Below are 20,596 nucleotides of genomic sequence, written 5' to 3'. Positions count from 1 at the left end.
ACAGTCAGACAGAAATGTAATCGGTACAGGGTACAGTCAGACAGAAATGTAATCGGTACAGGGTACAGTCAGACAGAAATGTAATCGGTACAGGGTACAGTCAGACAGAAATGTAATCGGTACAGGGTACAGTCAGACAGAAATGTAATCGGTACAGGGTACAGTCAGACAGAAATGTAATCGGTACAGGGTACAGTCAGACAGAAATGTAATCGGTACAGGGTACAGTCAGACAGAAATGTAATCGGTACAGGGTACAGTCAGACAGAAATGTAATCGGTACAGGGTACAGTCAGACAGAAATGTAATCAGTACAGGGTACAGTCAGACAGAAATGTAATCGGTACAGGGTACAGTCAGACAGAAATGTAATCAGTACAGGGTACAGTCAGACAGAAATGTAATCGGTACAGGGTACAGTCAGACAGAAATGTAATCGGTACAGGGTACAGTCAGACAGAAATGTAATCAGTACAGGGTACAGTCCAACACGTCCAATGGGATCACCTTGTTTCCATTCAGGTCCTAGGTATTCAATTAACACCCCATCGCCCAGGACAAAGTTCACCGTCCTTTCAATTAGTAACGCCCAGCGCCCAGGACGAAGTTTTATCCAAAAGACGAAGTTTATTGATATCAAAACCGATCGCATCGCTCCACAGCCTAGGAGCGTCTGTTGCGCAATACTCGATGTTGCGTAACAGTGGGATGTCATCGAAAATGTTCCCCCCCGTTTAGCCGACGAGACAGACATTTTTAAAACGTTAATAACTCGCTATCTAAATCATCCCGTCCAATTCTAAGAAAGAATTGGACAAGATCATGTGTTAGACGGCCCTCCGCTGTCTAGTCGCGTTAGATTACCTCCGTTGTTGTCGATCGGCTCTATAGTGTTTTGGCTACATTTAGCTACTACAGCTACATCCGAGATAACATCCGGTCCGTCGGTAATATTTCCCCGCTGCTATAAATCGCCAGGCGATCTGATTTAATGGATTAAATAACCCCGGGCGATCTGATTTATTCATCTGGGTCAGACTGAACAACATTTCAAGATGATTCCCTGCTTTGCCTGTCTAAATATGTCCCAAACCTTCCTACCTACATAACTGCCTGTCTGGACATGTCCCAAACCTTCCTACCTACATGACTGCCTGTCTAGATATGTCCCAAACCTTCCTACCTACATGACTGCCTGTCTGGACATGTCCCAAACCTTCCTACCTACATGACTGCCTGTCTAGATATGTCCCAAACCTTCCTACCTACATGACTGCCTGTCTAGATATGTCCCAAACCTTCCTACCTACATGACTGCCTGTCTAGATATGTCCCAAACCTTCCTACCTACATGACTGCCTGTCTAGATATGTCCCAAACCTTCCTACCTACATGACTGCCTGTCTAAATATGTCCCAAACCTTCCTACCTACATGACTGCCTGTCTAGATATGTCCCAAACCTTCCTACCTACATGACTGCCTGTCTAGATATGTCCCAAACCTTCCTACCTCCATGACTGCCTGTCTAGATATGTCCCAAACCTTCCTACCTACATGACTGCCTGTCTAGATATGTCCCAAACCTTCCTACCTCCATGACTGCCTGTCTAGATATGTCCCAAACCTTCCTACCTCCATGACTGCCTGTCTAGATATGTCCCAAACCTTCCTACCTCCATGACTGCCTGTCTAGATATGTCCCAAACCTTCCTACCTACATGACTGCCTGTCTAGACATGTCCCAAACCTTCCTACATACATGACTGCCTGCCTAGATATGTCCCAAACCTTCCTACCTACTGTACATGACTGCCCGTCTAGATATGTCCCAAACCTTCATATCTACATGACTGCCTGTCTAAATATGTCCCAAACCTTCCTACCTACATGACTGCCTGTCTAGATATGTCCCAAACCTTCCTACCTACATGACTGCCTGTCTAGATATGTCCCAAACCGTCCTACCTACATGACTGCCTGTCTAGATATGTCCCAAACCTTCCTACCTACATGACTGCCTGTCTAAATATGTCCCAAACCTTCCTACCTACATGACCGCCTGTCTAGATATGTCCCAAACCTTCCTACCTACATGACCGCCTGTCTAGATATGTCCCAAACCTTTCTACCTCCATGACTGCCTGTCTAGATATGTCCCAAACCTTCCTACCTACATGACCGCCTGTCTAGATATGTCCCAAACCTTTCTACCTCCATGACTGCCTGTCTAGATATGTCCCAAACCTTCCTACCTACATGACTGCCTGCCTAAATATGTCCCAAACCTTCCTACCTACATGACTGCCTGTCTAGATATGTCCCAAACCTTCCTACCTACATGACTGCCTGTCTAGATATGTCCCAAACCTTCCTACCTACATGACTGCCTGCCTAGATATGTCCCAAACCTTCCTACCTACATGACTGCCTGTCTAGATATGTTCCAAACCTTTCTACCTCCATGACTGCCTGTCTAGATATGTCCCAAACCTTCCTACCTCCATGACCGCCTGTCTAGATATGTCCCAAACCTTCCTACCTACATGACCGCCTGTCTAGATATGTCCCAGACCTTCCTACCTACATGACTGCCTGTCTTGATATGTCCCAAACCTTCCTACCTACATGACTGCCTGTCTAGATATGTTCCAAACCTTCCCACCTACATGACTGCCTGTCTAGATATGTCCCAAACCTTCCTACCTACATGACTGCCTGTCTAGATATGTCCCAAACCTTCCTACCTACATGACTGCCTGTCTAGATATGTTCCAAACCTTCCTACCTACATGACTGCCTGTCTAGATATGTCCCAAACCTTCCTACCTACATGACTGCCTGTCTAGATATGTCCCAAACCTTCCTACTTACATGACTGCCTGTCTAGATATGTCCCAAACCTTCCTACCTACATGACTGCCTGTCTAGATATGTCCCAAACCTTCCTACCTACATGACTGCCTGTCTAGATATGTCCCAAACCTTTCTACCTACATGACTGCCTGCCTAAATATGTCCCAAACCTTCCTACCTACATGACTGCCTGTCTAGATATGTCCCAAACCTTCCTACCTACATGACTGCCTGTCTAGATATGTCCCAAACCTTCCTACCTACATGACTGCCTGTCTAGATATGTCCCAAACCTTCCTACCTACATGACTGCCTGCCTAGATATGTCCCAAACCTTCCTACCTACATGACTGCCTGTCTAGATATGTCCCAAACCTTCCTACCTACATGACTGCCTGTCTAGATATGTCCCAAACCTTCCTACCTACATGACTGCCTGCCTAGATATGTCCCAAACCTTCCTACCTACATGACTGCCTGTCTAGATATGTCCCAAACCTTCCTACCTACATGACTGCCTGCCTAGATATGTCCCAAACCTTCCTACCTACATGACTGCCTGCCTAGATATGTCCCAAACCTTCCTACCTACATGACTGCCTGCCTAGATATGTCCCAAACCTTCCTACCCACATGACTGCCTGCCTAGATATGTCCCAAACCTTCCTAACTCCATGACTGCCTGCCTAAATATGTCCCAAACCTTCCTACCTACATGACTGCCTGCCTAAATATGTCCCAAACCTTCCTACCTACCGACATGACTGCCTGCCTAAATATGTCCCAAACCTTCCTACCTACATGACTGCCTGTCTAGATATGTCCCAAACCTTCCTACCTCCATGACTGCCTGTCTAGATATGTCCCAAACCTTCCTACCTACATGACTGCCTGTCTAGATATGTCCCAAACCTTCCTACCTACATGACTGCCTGTCTAGACATGTCCCAAACCTTCCTACATACATGACTGCCTGCCTAAATATGTCCCAAACCTTCCTACCTACTGTACATGACTGCCCGTCTAGATATGTCCCAAACCTTCATACCTACATGACTGCCTGTCTAAATATGTCCCAAACCTTCCTACCTACATGACTGCCTGTCTAGATATGTCCCAAACCTTCCTACCTACATGACTGCCTGTCTAGATATGTCCCAAACCGTCCTACCTACATGACTGCCTGTCTAGATATGTCCCAAACCTTCCTACCTACATGACTGCCTGTCTAAATATGTCCCAAACCTTCCTACCTACATGACCGCCTGTCTAGATATGTCCCAAACCTTCCTACCTACATGACCGCCTGTCTAGATATGTCCCAAACCTTCCTACCTACATGACTGCCTGTCTAGATATGTTCCAAACCTTTCTACCTCCATGACTGCCTGTCTAGATATGTCCCAAACCTTCCTACCTCCATGACCGCCTGTCTAGATATGTCCCAAACCTTCCTACCTACATGACCGCCTGTCTAGATATGTCCCAGACCTTCCTACCTACATGACTGCCTGTCTTGATATGTCCCAAACCTTCCTACCTACATGACTGCCTGTCTAGATATGTTCCAAACCTTCCCACCTACATGACTGCCTGTCTAGATATGTCCCAAACCTTCCTACCTACATGACTGCCTGTCTAGATATGTCCCAAACCTTCCTACCTACATGACTGCCTGTCTAGATATGTTCCAAACCTTCCTACCTACATGACTGCCTGTCTAGATATGTCCCAAACCTTCCTACCTACATGACTGCCTGTCTAGATATGTCCCAAACCTTCCTACTTACATGACTGCCTGTCTAGATATGTCCCAAACCTTCCTACCTACATGACTGCCTGTCTAGATATGTCCCAAACCTTCCTACCTACATGACTGCCTGTCTAGATATGTCCCAAACCTTCCTACCTACATGACTGCCTGTCTAGATATGTCCCAAACCTTCCTACCTACATGACTGCCTGCCTAGATATGTCCCAAACCTTCCTACCTACATGACTGCCTGTCTAGATATGTCCCAAACCTTCCTACCTACATGACTGCCTGTCTAGATATGTTCCAAACCTTCCTACCTACATGACTGCCTGTCTAGATATGTCCCAAACCTTCCTACCTACATGACTGCCTGTCTAGATATGTCCCAAACCTTCCTACTTACATGACTGCCTGTCTAGATATGTCCCAAACCTTCCTACCTACATGACTGCCTGTCTAGATATGTCCCAAACCTTCCTACCTACATGACTGCCTGTCTAGATATGTCCCAAACCTTTCTACCTACATGACTGCCTGCCTAAATATGTCCCAAACCTTCCTACCTACATGACTGCCTGTCTAGATATGTCCCAAACCTTCCTACCTACATGACTGCCTGTCTAGATATGTCCCAAACCTTCCTACCTACATGACTGCCTGTCTAGATATGTCCCAAACCTTCCTACCTACATGACTGCCTGCCTAGATATGTCCCAAACCTTCCTACCTACATGACTGCCTGTCTAGATATGTCCCAAACCTTCCTACCTACATGACTGCCTGTCTAGATATGTCCCAAACCTTCCTACCTACATGACTGCCTGCCTAGATATGTCCCAAACCTTCCTACCTACATGACTGCCTGTCTAGATATGTCCCAAACCTTCCTACCTACATGACTGCCTGCCTAGATATGTCCCAAACCTTCCTACCTACATGACTGCCTGCCTAGATATGTCCCAAACCTTCCTACCTACATGACTGCCTGCCTAGATATGTCCCAAACCTTCCTACCCACATGACTGCCTGCCTAGATATGTCCCAAACCTTCCTAACTCCATGACTGCCTGCCTAAATATGTCCCAAACCTTCCTACCTACATGACTGCCTGCCTAAATATGTCCCAAACCTTCCTACCTACCGACATGACTGCCTGCCTAAATATGTCCCAAACCTTCCTACCTACATGACTGCCTGTCTAGATATGTCCCAAACCTTCCTACCTACCTACATGACTGCCTGCCTAGATATGTCCCAAACCGCCCCCTCAGGTCTTCCACTGCTGGCCTGCTCGCTGTGCCACAGAAAATGGCAACCTGGTGAAGCAGCTTTCTGCTTCTAGGGGGCGACGGCGTGGAACAAACTCCCACTGTACCTTTGACAGGCAGCCTCAGTAGACCCAGCGATGCTTTTTAGCAACAATTATATTTTATAAAGAAAGGAGTTTAAATAATTTGTTTTTCTGTTATTTTGCCACCTCTAAATCCTCAGTGGGTCCTATTGTTTAGTCTTACAATGCCATTGGCCAGGATATTTGCATATAAATACCCCCCACAGAGCCAGGAATCATCACAACTTGAAAAATCTCTGCTGGAACAACATCACTTTTTTCTCTGGAAGATATTCCTCACAAAAACGTAAGTAATATGCCTGTAATATTTGTTTTGGTGAACATTACAATGTCTAGAACATACATACATATGTTATTATTGTGAAATATATGTCCCACATTTAAATTAGAGCATGATTCATACTTGTTGCTTTTGGTCAACGTTGGCCTATCTTGGTGGCAAAAAATACAAGGGTATAGGCCTAATGTTCACCTGCTACTGTTCAGCCTTATATATAGTTTTCACAATAGATTTAATCAGTTTAATTAGAGAGAGAGAAACAGTGAGAGAGAGAGAGTAGGCTATATGTGCATTTTTACTTTAATTTCTAATTTCCAATGATATTTGTAACCATACCAACAGTCAGAACCATACAATTTTTTACCAATGTGGTAATTGTTGGGGGGTTGTGGGGGGGGGGGTTGTGGGGGTTGTTCATTATTCATGATGATGATGCCCACTTAGGGGCAATCATCATCACACAATAGGTTGGCCAGACAGTATTGTATGACTTGTGAAATGTTGTCCTGCAGTGAGCAGTGATGTGTAAGAACTTAGCACTACTAAATGTACTAACGGTATGTCTTTATTTCATTTCAGAATGCCTTTCAGAATGCCACAACTAAAGAAAGGGCCTCGCTTCACAGCAAGGGATGTTCTGGATATGTATGTGTGCTTCTGTACAACTTACTAATAAAACCATTCATTCTTTCATTCAATCACACAGGTCCGCCTACCAAACCTCACCCTCGAAGATGACAAAAGCTTGAAGAAGAAGGGGAGGGGGGCCTTTGAATACAGAGTCGAGAAGGACCAGAGCATTGTTGTGGTCAAGTGGTTTGACAGCAGGACAGTCACTCTTGTCTCATCCTTTGCTGGAGTGGACCCCGGGGGTGTTACTCAGCGCTGGGACAAGGCCAGAAAGACCTACATCGATGTTCAAAGGCCATACATCGTGGGACTCTACAACAAGAACATGGGCGGTGTGGATTTGCTGGACTAGATATGTCCCAAACCTTCCTACCTACATGACTGCCTGTCTAGATATGTCCCAAACCTTCCTACCTACATGACTGCCTGCCTAGATATGTCCCAAACCTTCCTACCTACATGACTGCCTGTCTAGATATGTCCCAAACCTTCCTACCTACATGACTGCCTGCCTAGATATGTCCCAAACCTTCCTACCTACATGACTGCCTGCCTAGATATGTCCCAAACCTTCCTACCTACATGACTGCCTGTCTAGATATGTCCCAAACCTTCCTACCCACATGACTGCCTGCCTAGATATGTCCCAAACCTTCCTAACTCCATGACTGCCTGCCTAAATATGTCCCAAACCTTCCTACCTACATGACTGCCTGCCTAAATATGTCCCAAACCTTCCTACCTACCGACATGACTGCCTGCCTAAATATGTCCCAAACCTTCCTACCTACATGACTGCCTGTCTAGATATGTCCCAAACCTTCCTACCTACCTACATGACTGCCTGCCTAGATATGTCCCAAACCGCCCCCTCAGGTCTTCCACTGCTGGCCTGCTCGCTGTGCCACAGAAAATGGCAACCTGGTGAAGCAGCTTTCTGCTTCTAGGGGGCGACGGCGTGGAACAAACTCCCACTGTACCTTTGACAGGCAGCCTCAGTAGACCCAGCGATGCTTTTTAGCAACAATTATATTTTATAAAGAAAGGAGTTTAAATAATTTGTTTTTCTGTTATTTTGCCACCTCTAAATCCTCAGTGGGTCCTATTGTTTAGTCTTACAATGCCATTGGCCAGGATATTTGCATATAAATACCCCCCACAGAGCCAGGAATCATCACAACTTGAAAAATCTCTGCTGGAACAACATCACTTTTTTCTCTGGAAGATATTCCTCACAAAAACGTAAGTAATATGCCTGTAATATTTGTTTTGGTGAACATTACAATGTCTAGAACATACATACACATGTTATTATTGTGAAATATATGTCCCACATTTAAATTAGAGCATGATTCATACTTGTTGCTTTTGGTCAACGTTGGCCTATCTTGGTGGCAAAAAATACAAGGGTATAGGCCTAATGTTCACCTGCTACTGTTCAGCCTTATATATAGTTTTCACAATAGATTTAATCAGTTTAATTAGAGAGAGAGAAACAGTGAGAGAGAGAGAGTAGGCTATATGTGCATTTTTACTTTAATTTCTAATTTCCAATGATATTTGTAACCATACCAACAGTCAGAACCATACAATTTTTTACCAATGTGGTAATTGTTGGGGGGTTGTGGGGGGGGGGGTTGTGGGGGTTGTTCATTATTCATGATGATGATGCCCACTTAGGGGCAATCATCATCACACAATAGGTTGGCCAGACAGTATTGTATGACTTGTGAAATGTTGTCCTGCAGTGAGCAGTGATGTGTAAGAACTTAGCACTACTAAATGTACTAACGGTATGTCTTTATTTCATTTCAGAATGCCTTTCAGAATGCCACAACTAAAGAAAGGGCCTCGCTTCACAGCAAGGGATGTTCTGGATATGTATGTGTGCTTCTGTACAACTTACTAATAAAACCATTCATTCTTTCATTCAATCACACAGGTCCGCCTACCAAACCTCACCCTCGAAGATGACAAAAGCTTGAAGAAGAAGGGGAGGGGGGCCTTTGAATACAGAGTCGAGAAGGACCAGAGCATTGTTGTGGTCAAGTGGTTTGACAGCAGGACAGTCACTCTTGTCTCATCCTTTGCTGGAGTGGACCCCGTGGATGTTACTCAGCGCTGGGACAAGGCCAGAAAGACCTACATCGATGTTCAAAGGCCATACATCGTGGGACTCTACAACAAGAACATGGGCGGTGTGGATTTGCTGGACTCCCTCACAGCCTTGTACAAGTTCCCTCTGAAAGCCCGTCGCTGGTACATGTACATCTTCTGGCACACCATCTACCTTGCTGTGGTCAACGCCTGGCTGATCTACAAACGGGAGTGCCAAGCTCTCAAGGTCCCACCGAAAGACGTCCTGAAACTCAGACTCTTCCAGGCACGACTTGCATCCTCTCTCATTCTGGTAAGAATCAAGTTCTGTTTACCATCTGTCATTTTAATATTTCACTGTTTGCATTATCTCAGACTTGTATGCTGATGAATCTTTGATGTGTATATTAATTTATTCTGTTCTAATCAGGTGGACACTGCAGTCAGAACGCCAAAGAGGGGACGGCCATCTTCAGCTCAGAAGAGACAACTGGAAGAGAGTCCGAGCCACACTCCATACAAGGTGGCACGACCGCATCAGCCATCAGATGTTTGCAAAGACCAAGTTGGACACTTCCCAATGAAGACACAGAAAGGGCGCTGCAGGAATACTGGTTGTTCAGGTTACACCATTGTGAGCTGCAACAAGTGTGGTGTCCGCCTGTGCTTTGCAGGAGAGAAAAACTGTTTCTGGGACTATCACAACTGAGCAGGTGTGAATTGTCAGGAATGTGCAGTGTCATATTGGGTGGAGAGCAGCTTGCATCCTTTTATCAATGCAAATCAGTGAGTTGGCCAGACAGTATTGTGTGACCACTGAAAATGGTTTAGGTTATTATGTTTCTTTACTACATATATTGTACTGATTTTTATTTTGTTCTTTTAATAAAATTGATTAAAAAATATGGCTTATTGGTGTTATTATTCATAATGTATACTGTTCTGAGGCCAAATATTATTCATAATTGAGGCCAAATAATAAACCATATAAATGAATCCTTAAGTTGTTTTAGTGAAGTAATTACACATTCGCCATGTTATCCATAAAAAGGGCCTATAGGAAATGTTGCTATGTGATGGACCCAACGTTGCTATATGGCAACATTTGCATAAAACGTACCAAAAGATTAAAAAAATAAAAACATTATATTTTCCTCTCCAAAGTACTCCTACAAGACCATCTGAAAGGTTTTTAAAAAAAAATTGCAAGTACAAATACATCCGGGTCTTACAGGGTTAAAGCACAGCTCAAGACCCACTTCTACACTCTTGGTTTTGGTTGAGCTTTTAAACTCCTTGTTGTTATTCATGTCCTCACTGTACTGCATTACTTCTATTATTTTAATGTTTTATGCCTTTTCTTTGCTTTTTTTTCTCCATTGCTCTGTAAAGCACTTTGAGCTGCATTTCATGTCATGCAAGGTGCTATACAAATAAAGTTGTATTACTAAAGATTTTGGGAAAATACTACTCTAATGAACAGCCATTTGGCTGGCAGCACCCTGTCAGAAAATGATAATACATATTTTTATTTTCAATCTACAAGCTCACAAATGAGGGTCCACAGTCAAATACATATTAATGTAGGTGTCCTGCTTGAATGAGTTGAGCTATGATAGACAGACATCATAATGAGTTGAGCTATGATAGACAGACATCATAATGAGTTGAGCTATGATAGACAGACATCATAATGAGTTGAGCTATGATAGACAGACATCATAATGAGTTGAGCTATGATAGACAGACATCATAATGAGTTGAGCTATGATAGACAGACATCATAATGAGTTGAGCTATGATAAACAGACATCATAATGAGTTGAGCTATGATAAACAGACATCATAATGAGTTGAGCTATGATAGACAGACATCATAATGAGTTGAGCTATGATAAACAGACATCATAATGAGTTGAGCTATGATAGACAGACATCATAATCGTGCCTTTCATGAATTTCAAGGGGGAAAAAAAGGAAAAGAAAACCGTGGTCAACTTATCTGCCTTCAATTACCGCAAAACACCTCATGTCAAAGATCTCTCTAAAGGGATTTAAAACCTTATTCCCCATCTGCCTCCATAAAGGGATTTAAAACCACGCCCGCCAGAACTGTAGAAACCGTAGGGTTAATTTAGTACCCTAGCCTGTCAGACCCGTAGCCTACGTTTTCCAGGGTTTACATTCTTTAATCCATGTTTTTATTCCGATCGAATCGTTAGATAGTAGCTACCATTCGTTAGCATAACAGTCCAAGTGGGACACCTAGTGGCCGCGGCCATTTTGAAGATGCGCGCGCATCCACATGCATTATATGGGCTGCGTTCAAATGGCCTCTATCTCAGAAACGGTGCGATGAATGTTGTTTCCTGGTGAAAACAAGGTCTTTCAACGGCCTGTAGCAGGCGCTGTGATACTCGCGGTCAGGACTTTCCACCACCGACCGAGAGAACATCAACCGGTCAAGACACCACACACACACACACACACACACACACACACCTACACACACACACACACACACACACACCATTTTGTCATTGTAACTTCTGGTTACGGATATTTGGCTCTTCAAAATAAGGGCGATAAAACCTTGGCAATACGCTATCGTGGGATTAATGAATGCTGGCGGGAATTGTGTTAAAACGTTATGCTCCATCTGCCTCCATGGTACAACTTCTACTACTTTCTGAGGAGCTGGTTTGCTGGATACGTTTGTTGAACGTGGGGAGGTTTCAAACTCTGTTCACAGAGAGCACAATGGACGGACGTCCAGGTCTGTTTGTTTTGTCTCCATTTTAAATCTTTGAGTATTGATTATGTATGTATGTATGTATGTATGTATGTATGTATGTATGTATGTATGTATGTATGTATGTATGTATGTGTATATATATGTGTATATATATGTATATGTGTATGTATGTGTTTGTGTATATGTATATATATATATATATATATTTCTTGCATTATTCTACTACTTAGTTTGTTTAACCTGATTGTTTTATATTGTGTCACTGTTCAGCACTTTGTAACCTTGTTTCGAAAGGTGCTTTATAAATAAAATGTACTTACTTACTTACTTACGTCGTCGGCATCAAGTAGGATACATTTTAAATTGTCATTATCATGAAGGTTTCTTGAATTTTGGCAGATTAATTTAGGCTGCATTATTGAGCAAAGGGACAAGAGTGTTGTGCTCGGTGCAGCCAGCACACGCAGCGCGCGCGTGTACACACACACAACACACACACACACCACACCACACCACGCACACAACACACACACCACGCACACACACACAACACACACACCACACCACACACGCACACACACAGGATCACTGTTCTTTCACCGCCCCACCATGGTTTGTTTGTCTTCTGTGTGTGAACGTGAACGAATTGCTAAGGCGATGACTTTATAAACTTTATGCAGACAAATGTGGGGATTGTGAAATCAAGCGAGCCCGCATATTTTGCACATTCTGACCGCAAACATGTGTGCCAGCGCTTTGTTCCGGTGACTGGGTTGTCCTTTTTAATCCCAGTTCACAGACTATTGGTGAATTAGAATGGTTGCAGCGAATAACAAATGAATTTTATGGACGAGGATACTGAATTTAGCCTGTATTTACAGTGGAAGTTACCGCTGCTACAACCGAGGAAACACATTGCATGGGAAATGTTACAGTTAAAACACTTAAAGGGATTTCTCTACTTTTGTCTACTTAGACTTCCCGCAGCTGCCTGGGTATAACGAGAAGGTTTCACCTGAACAGCAGAAGAGCCCCGGTCTGGTCCAGGAGGAACCAGAGCCTCTACAGAGCCCCAGTCTGGTCCAGGAGGAACCAGAGCCTCTACAGAGCCCCAGTCTGGTCCAAGAGGAACCAGAGCCTCTACAGAGCCCCAGTCTGGTCCAGGAGGAACCAGAGCCTCTACAGAGCCCCAGTCTGGTCCAGGAGGAACCAGAGCCTCTACAGATTAAAGAGAAACAGGAGGACCTACTTCAAAGACATGAGGAGCCTGATGGGTCAACGTTGACATTACGAGCAGTGAAAGGCGAAGGTGATGTTGAAAACAGAGAGACAGAGCCTGTAGCCGGCACTTCAACTCAACACATGAAAACACAAACTGATGTAGAGGACTGTGGAACATCACAACCAACTGGTGATGAGCAGCTCCTGTCTTCTCACTGTTCTGAATCTGACACTGAAGACAGTGTTTGGGAGAAGACCGGGGAAGGTGTTTCGGCTTTAAGCACACTGAAATCACACAGGACACAACACAGGAAAGGACAAACAATGTCTTTGAGCAACGAGCTGTCCCAGGACTTGGAGTCAAAACAAACTCACTTAATCAAGACTCACAAAGTGAAGAAACACTTTAGTTGCACATTCTGTGGCAAAATGTATACTCAAAGGGGAAATCTGAATTACCACATAATGACCCATACAGGGGAAAAGCCTTTTGCTTGTACAGTTTGTGACAAACGCTTTAATAGAAGGGTTGATTTAAAAAGACACGTGGTTTTGCATACAGGAGAAAAACCCTATATATGTACCATTTGTGGCAAAGCATTCGCGCATGCAAACTATCTGAAAGCTCATATGAGGACTCATAAGGGAGAAAAGAAGAAACACTTTAGTTGCACAGTTTGTGGCAAAATGTTTAAGCAGAAGGCACGTCTGAAGAGCCACACAATAATGCACACAGAGGAAAAGCCTTTTGCTTGTACAGTTTGTGACAAACACTTTCACAGGAGGGAATATTTAAATACACACATGATTGTGCACACAGGAGAAAAACGTTATATTTGTACCATTTGTGGCAAAGCATTCGGACATACACAGTCTCTGAAAGTTCACACGATGACTCATACAGGAGAAAGGCCCTTTACTTGTACAGTTTGTGGACACGGCTTTGTTAACACGAGTAATCTCAAAGCTCACATGATGATTCATACGGGGGAAAAGCCCTTTGCCTGTACAATTTGTGGCAAAGACTTTAATGCAAGGAATTCTCGTAAAAGTCACATGAGGACTCATACAGGAGAAAGGCCCGTTAGCTGTACAGTTTGTGGGAAAGGCTTTCTTAAAACGAATCATCTAAAAAGGCACATGTGGACTCATACAGGGGAAAAACCCTTTACCTGTACAATTTGTGGCAAAGGCTGTGGTCAGAAGGTTGAATTAATAACACACATGAAGAAGCATACAGGAGAAACATCCACAGGAGAAAAGCCCGTTCTCATCTAACCAATGAAGTTATTACTCCGTCACAAGCTCTTCTTAATAGTTTCAATAGTTACAAAACACACTTACACTTTGGGCTGCGTGCATATTTTTCACCAGTCACATGTTATTTTTTTTCTTTTCTTCATATTTGTATTTTTGAGGGGCGCTAGCCCCTCCTATATGCCCAGCTTTCTGGGTTTGTGTGAACACAAACATTATTGGCTTGTGATTGGCTGAGTGTAACCCAAAAATGGCAACCCATTTCAACCTGTCAATCACAGGTACAGCAGTATAAGGGTGACATCAGTTACCACACTTCTCACTCCCACTTCCACCTCCATTCAACACAGCTGTTCACTCATTATTACATTACAGTCACCCATTCACACACCTTTACATAGATGGTGCATTACATTCACCCATTCACACACACACACATTCATACACCTTTACATAGATTGTGCATTACATTCACCCATTCACACACACATTCACACACTGATGGCGGTGGAAACCATGCAAGGCACCAACCTGCACACAAGGAGCAATCAGGGGTTCAGAGTCTTGCTCATGGACACTTCGACACTAACTCTGGGGGAGCCCACAGGGTTCGAACTGGCAACCTTGCGGTTACCATCCGGGCACTCCCCCGCTGAATAGAAGTGTATTTGTACGTCTCTAAATGTTTTGATTAATTGAACATGGTGGACCCTCTTGTAAACAAGTGTAATGCTTAATTGGGTCGTCCACTCACAGTTAACAGTCTTTGTATTGAGTTTGTGCTTGAAATGTACTGTAATTCTGCAAACTGTTAATAAATATTTCAATCAATCAATCAATGAACCACCGTCGCCCCGAATGTTGAATCACCTCTATTGCATCGGATGTCACATCGTTTTCGTCTTTTCCTGCTACCTTGCTAATAATATAGAGATAGCATTAGCATTGTTAGCTTTCAAGGTGATGACAGTTTGCACTTTGTATTTACTTGGATTTGATTGCATCATACACTACTTAAATAGGGCTGTGAATCTTTGGGTGTCCCACGATTCGATTTGATTCCGATTCTTGGGGTCACGATTCGATTCAAAATCGATTCTCAATCCAAAAACGAATCTTTTTTCCAGATTCAAAACTATTCTCTATGCAAAATGATTCTCGATTCAATACATAGGATTTCATCACAATCTACTCCAGCCAACTGAAGTGACTATACTACAGTTACTTGAAGATGACTGAAGACATGATGTTTACTGTGATTAGGGTACGCTTACATTTCATAGCACAAACACCATGTTGTGAAAACTCCTGTAAATGTCGATTTTTGGAAATTATGAATCTATTTTGAATCGTTCATAACGGGAATCGCGATTCTAATTTGAATCGATTTTTTTGACACCCCTACTATTAAACATTATAAACTGAGGGGTCGTGCGATTTCATCCTAGGTGATATTTAATCACATTTATAGCTTGTCCGATGTCGTCCTTAGTGGGGAAACTGTTAAACACTCACACTCAAATCCCAACTATTTCAGACTCATTCCTCACCTTCAGTAATTCAATTCTACCTTTTATCTTTTAACTAGTTTTTAACCTTTTGCCTAATCAGTTTTGTTTTCATTTTTATGTTTTTGTAAAGCGACTGAGTATTTAGAAAAGCGCTATATAAATGTTATGTATTGTTGTTGGTATCAAACCTCACCGTGTTGTCTTGACACAAGGCTGAGGAAGACCTGTTAGTTGAGACGCGTCCATTGCTCTGTCTGTGTGAGGAAGACCTGTTAGTTGAAACACGTCCATTGCTCTGTCTGTGTGAGAAAGACCTGTTAGTTGAAATGCGTCCATTGCTCTGTCTGTGTGAGGAAGACCTGTTAGTTGAAACACGTCTGTGTGAGGCAAAAATAAATCAATGATGAATGCATTGACTGCTGCCTGTTTTCTCACTTTCATCATATTGTTTAGCCGTGCACCTTGAGACTTTTGTTTTATCCGGAATAGCGCAGATTATGAGCATGCAGATCTGCTACTTTGAAAAAAAAATGGCAGGTCTTTTGCTATTTTATTCTATTTTTTTAGCTCATTTTCATTCAAATCTTTGTTTCTGGGCAGTCCCACAGAGGAAGAAAAATCATTTCTCTACTTTTGTCTACTTAGACTTCCCGCAGCTGCCTGGGTATAACGAGAAGGTTTCACCTGAGCAGAAGAAGAGCCCCAGTCTGGTCCAGGAGGAACCAGAGCCTCTACAGAGCCCCAGTCTAGTCCAGGAGGAACCAGAGCCTCTACAGATTAAAGAGAAACAGGAGGACCTACTTCAAAGACATGAGGAGCCTGATGGGTCAACGTTGACATTACGAGCAGTGAAAGGCGAAGGTGATGTTGAAAACGGAGAGACAGAGCCTGTAGCCGGCACTTCAACTCAACACATGAAAACACAAACTGATGTAGAGGACTGTGGAACATCACAACCAACTGGTGATGAGCAGCTCCTGTCTTCTCACTGTTCTGAATCTGACTCTGAAGACAGTGATTGGGAGAAGACCGGGGAAGGTGTTTCGGCTTTAAGCACACTGAAATCACACAAGACACAACATATGAAAGGACAAACAATGTCTTTGAGCAACGAGCTGTCCCAGGACTTGGAGTCATCAAAACAAACTCACTTAATAAAGACTCACAAAGTGAAGAAACACTTTAGTTGCACCGTTTGTGGCAAAATGTTTACTCAAAGAGGAAATCTAAATTACCACATAATGACCCATCAAGGGGAAAAGCCTTTTGCTTGTACAGTTTGTGACAAACATTTTTATAGAAGTAGTGATTTAAAAATGCACACGATAGACATGCATACAGAAGGAAAAACACCCTATATATGTACCATTTGTGGAAAAGATTTTAATATAAAGGGAAATCTGAAGAGCCACAAAATGATCCATAGAGAGGAAAAGCCTTTTGCTTGTACAGTTTGTGACAAACACTTCCGTGTGAGGAGTGGTTTAAAAAGACACATGCTTTTGCATACAGAAAAGACCCTTACTTGTACAGTGGAGAAACACTATAGTTGCACCGTTTGTGGCAAATTTTTTAAGGAAAAGGCTTCTCTGAAGGACCACACAATGATCCACACAGGGGAAAAGCCTTTTGCTTGTACAGTTTGTGACAAACACTTTCGCAGAAGGAACATTTTAAATACACACATGATTGTGCACTCAGCAGAAAAACGGTATGTGTGTACTGTTTGTGGCAAAGCATTCGGACATTCAGGATCTCTGAAAGTTCACACGAGGACTCATACAGGAGAAAGGCCCTTTACTTGTACAGTTTGTGGACACGGCTTTGTTAACACGAGTAATCTCAAAGCTCACATGATGATTCATACGGGGGAAAAGCCCTTTGCCTGTACAATTTGTGGCAAAGACTTTAATGCACGGAATTCTCTTAAAAGTCACATGAGGACTCATACAGGAGAAAGGCCCGTTAGCTGTACAGTTTGTGGGAAAGGCTTTCTTAAAACGAATCATCTAAAAAGGCACATGTCTACTCATACAGGGGAAAAACCCTTTACCTGTACAATTTGTGGCAAAGGCTGTGGTCAGAAGGTTGAATTAATAACACACATGAAGAAGCATACAGGAGAAACATCCACAGGAGAAAAGCCCGTTCTCATGTAACCAATGAAGTTATTACTCCGTCACAAGCTCTTAATATTTGTAATAGTTAAAAATCAACATTTTCACCTAAAGTTGAATTGTATTAATCTATGGCTGTGTGCATATTTTTCACGAGTCACATGTTTGTCTTTTTTCATATTTGTATTTTTGAGGGGCGCTAGCCCCTCCCCCAGCCCCTCCCCCAGCCCCTCCCCCAGCCCAGCTTTCTGGGTTTGTGTGAACACAAACATTGGCATGTGATTGGCTGATCACCCCACAGCGATGATTTGATTGGCTGAGTACATATTGAAAATGAAAGTGAGGGCAAAAAGGTGAAGACGCCAAAGGTTATTGGCCGGAATGACCTTTGTGATGAAATTTGATTGGCTGAGCACGGAATGTGATGTAGGATGACAAGAGGTGTGATTTTTGTAATCTCATGATCTGCATGATGCTGCATGCTAACCTTTCAGCCAATCAGCAAAGCCCTTTCAAGAGGCCTGTGTTCATGTATTGTAACAACCAAACAGCTAAGTCTCCTGTGTTCATGTATTGTAACAACCAAACAGCTAAGTCTCCTGTGTTCATGTATTGTAACAACCAAACAGCTAAGTCTCCTGTGTTCATGTATTGTAACAACCAAACAGCTAAGTCTCCTGTGTTCATGTATTGTAACAACCAAACAGCTAAGTCTCCTGTGTTCATGTATTGTAACAACCAAACAGCTAAGTCTTCTGTGTTCATGTATTGTAACAACCAAACAGCTAAGTCTCCTGTGTTCATGTATTGTAACAACCAAACAGCTAAGTCTCCTGTGTTCATGTATTGTAACAACCAAACAGCTAAGTATCCTGTGTTCATGTATTGTAACAACCAAACAGCTAAGTCTCCTGTGTTCATGTATTGTAACCAGTGTTGTAACTAACGCCCTTACATCACGTTACGTTACCTAACGGCGCTACTTTTTTCAGTAACTTGTAACCTAACGCTTTACATTTCCCCATTGCATAACGGCCTTATAGTTATTGTACGAGCGTTACCCGCGTTATAGCGGTATTATGTCAACTTATGTGATCCAAGTGAAAAGTCTCCCCATGCAGCGCAGAGTATCTGTCAGACAGGCTCTGTGCTGACTGCTGCTGGAGCGCACCTCTGTGCGCTGTGTGTTGACAGTTTCGTTTGTGCTCTCATACTAGCCTGAGCCTCTGAGCCCACACCCTAACATGAACAAAGCATGTCGCAGAAGAGGTAATTGATTGGCTAACGTAGGGCCAGATTTCAGGGTAAGGCAATCAGAGACAGTCTGACAGAGTAGGGCGGGTCTTACTCGTGTATGGCTGTGGCAGAGCCATATGTAAACACACACACAAACCCTTCCTCTCTCACTCACACAGTCACACACGGAGTCAGAGAGAGGGCCACTGCACTGAGGGAGGAGGGAGGATTATAGGCTACTAACCTTGTAACCATAAAAAGCTTTGCTGTTTTCATCTTCAATTAACCAAAATAAAATCCACACGTGAGAGGGACAGAGTCACAGGGAGCAGTGGTAGAACTACGTTAGCCAAGCTAGCTGCTGCCTGCTAACGTTGCAAACAACAGCTGTAACAAGTTGTCTATTGATTGCCTGTCGTGTGTGTGTGCGCCAGCCAACTGAAGGACAACCTTTTTCCCCCCATCTTGACCAGCCTAATATGATTATTGCATTTTGGCTATATGCAATAACTAACTGCAAGCCAGTGAGGAATGAACCAATCAGTAGCATTGTCAGTCTTAATTTCTAGTTCATATTAATTTAGTTGCCAATAATTTTACTGTTGGCCAGTGTTTTGAGACATATTGTCTTTTATTGCTATAAAATGAATGGTAAAAACAAATTCTACATGCATTAAAAAAGTGGCCAGTGATCTTTAAAGTGGCAAATTTCAGTGGTGGAGTAAAAACAAGGTCACATGGCTTTGGAGAGTTTGGGCAGCAGATCTACAAGCTCTCAACATGTCATGCTGCAATGTGCTGTGGGCTTGTAGATCTAGCCTGGTTAATAAACCAGACCGAATCAGCAGTTGGCAAAAAAAAGTTGCCTACCAGCGGATTACGGTCTGGCGAGGCTCAGTAGCACGCCTCTTTCCTACAGCAGAGAACAGGTCGGACCAATCGGGACACGGTATGCAATATAGGCGGGCTTTGGTACAGTGACGTTCAATGCTTGAGACCTTTGACTGACAGTAGCTCTGACCAATTGCGTCAAAGAGAAAATGTTCCCCGGGAAATGAAATCCAAGTGGAGCCAGCCCAGACTGATATACCGCGACAGTGTTGTGTGATATTAGTCTGGCTTATTAGCCAGGCTATTGTAGATCACCAATAGGCCTATCTCACAGCCCGCTTTCCACGCCCACTTCCGGTAAATAGTGGTGTCTTTAACATTAGCATTTACACGTTTTTTTCTCTGGAAAATCCAAGTACATTTTCTAATGTAAAAATGTGACAGACCAATATTTTTATGAAGCAAACAAGATGGTAAATCAGCTCGAACAGATAGAACAAACCTTACCTTGAGAAAACAAAAGTTGTAGACTTCTTAAATTACCTCTGTTAACATGTAGCGTCTATGGAGTGACGTCACGCTATCACCACTAACCCCGAAAGGGGGCGTATTAAGGGGGGCGGGGAAATTCTGTGAGATAGGCTTATTTTGATAAACTAGAACGGTGCCCATAGGGCCTCTACAGCCCATTGGGCACTG

The 20,596-nt window shown here is 43.2% G+C and overlaps 1 protein-coding gene across 1 annotated transcript in view; it reads left to right on the top strand.

Annotated features, from left to right (window-relative positions):
• LOC306925204 (uncharacterized protein) overlaps positions 1-20,596 on the top strand; it is a 200,359-nt gene that overhangs the window by 60,387 nt on the left and 119,376 nt on the right. Inside the window, exons 15-16 of the mRNA XM_079503895.1 lie at positions 12,701-12,838; positions 16,359-16,574. Coding sequence (XP_079360021.1) covers positions 12,701-12,838; positions 16,359-16,574 — 354 coding nt within the window. The remainder of the gene's footprint in view (positions 1-12,700; positions 12,839-16,358; positions 16,575-20,596) is intronic.

The sequence above is a fragment of the Electrona antarctica genome (assembly GCF_951216825.1).
Source record: "Electrona antarctica genome assembly, chromosome: 6".
NCBI classification, from domain to species: domain Eukaryota; kingdom Metazoa; phylum Chordata; class Actinopteri; order Myctophiformes; family Myctophidae; genus Electrona; species Electrona antarctica.
Note: the sequence above shows the minus strand (reverse complement) of the source record. Positions and strands in the feature narration are given on the sequence as shown.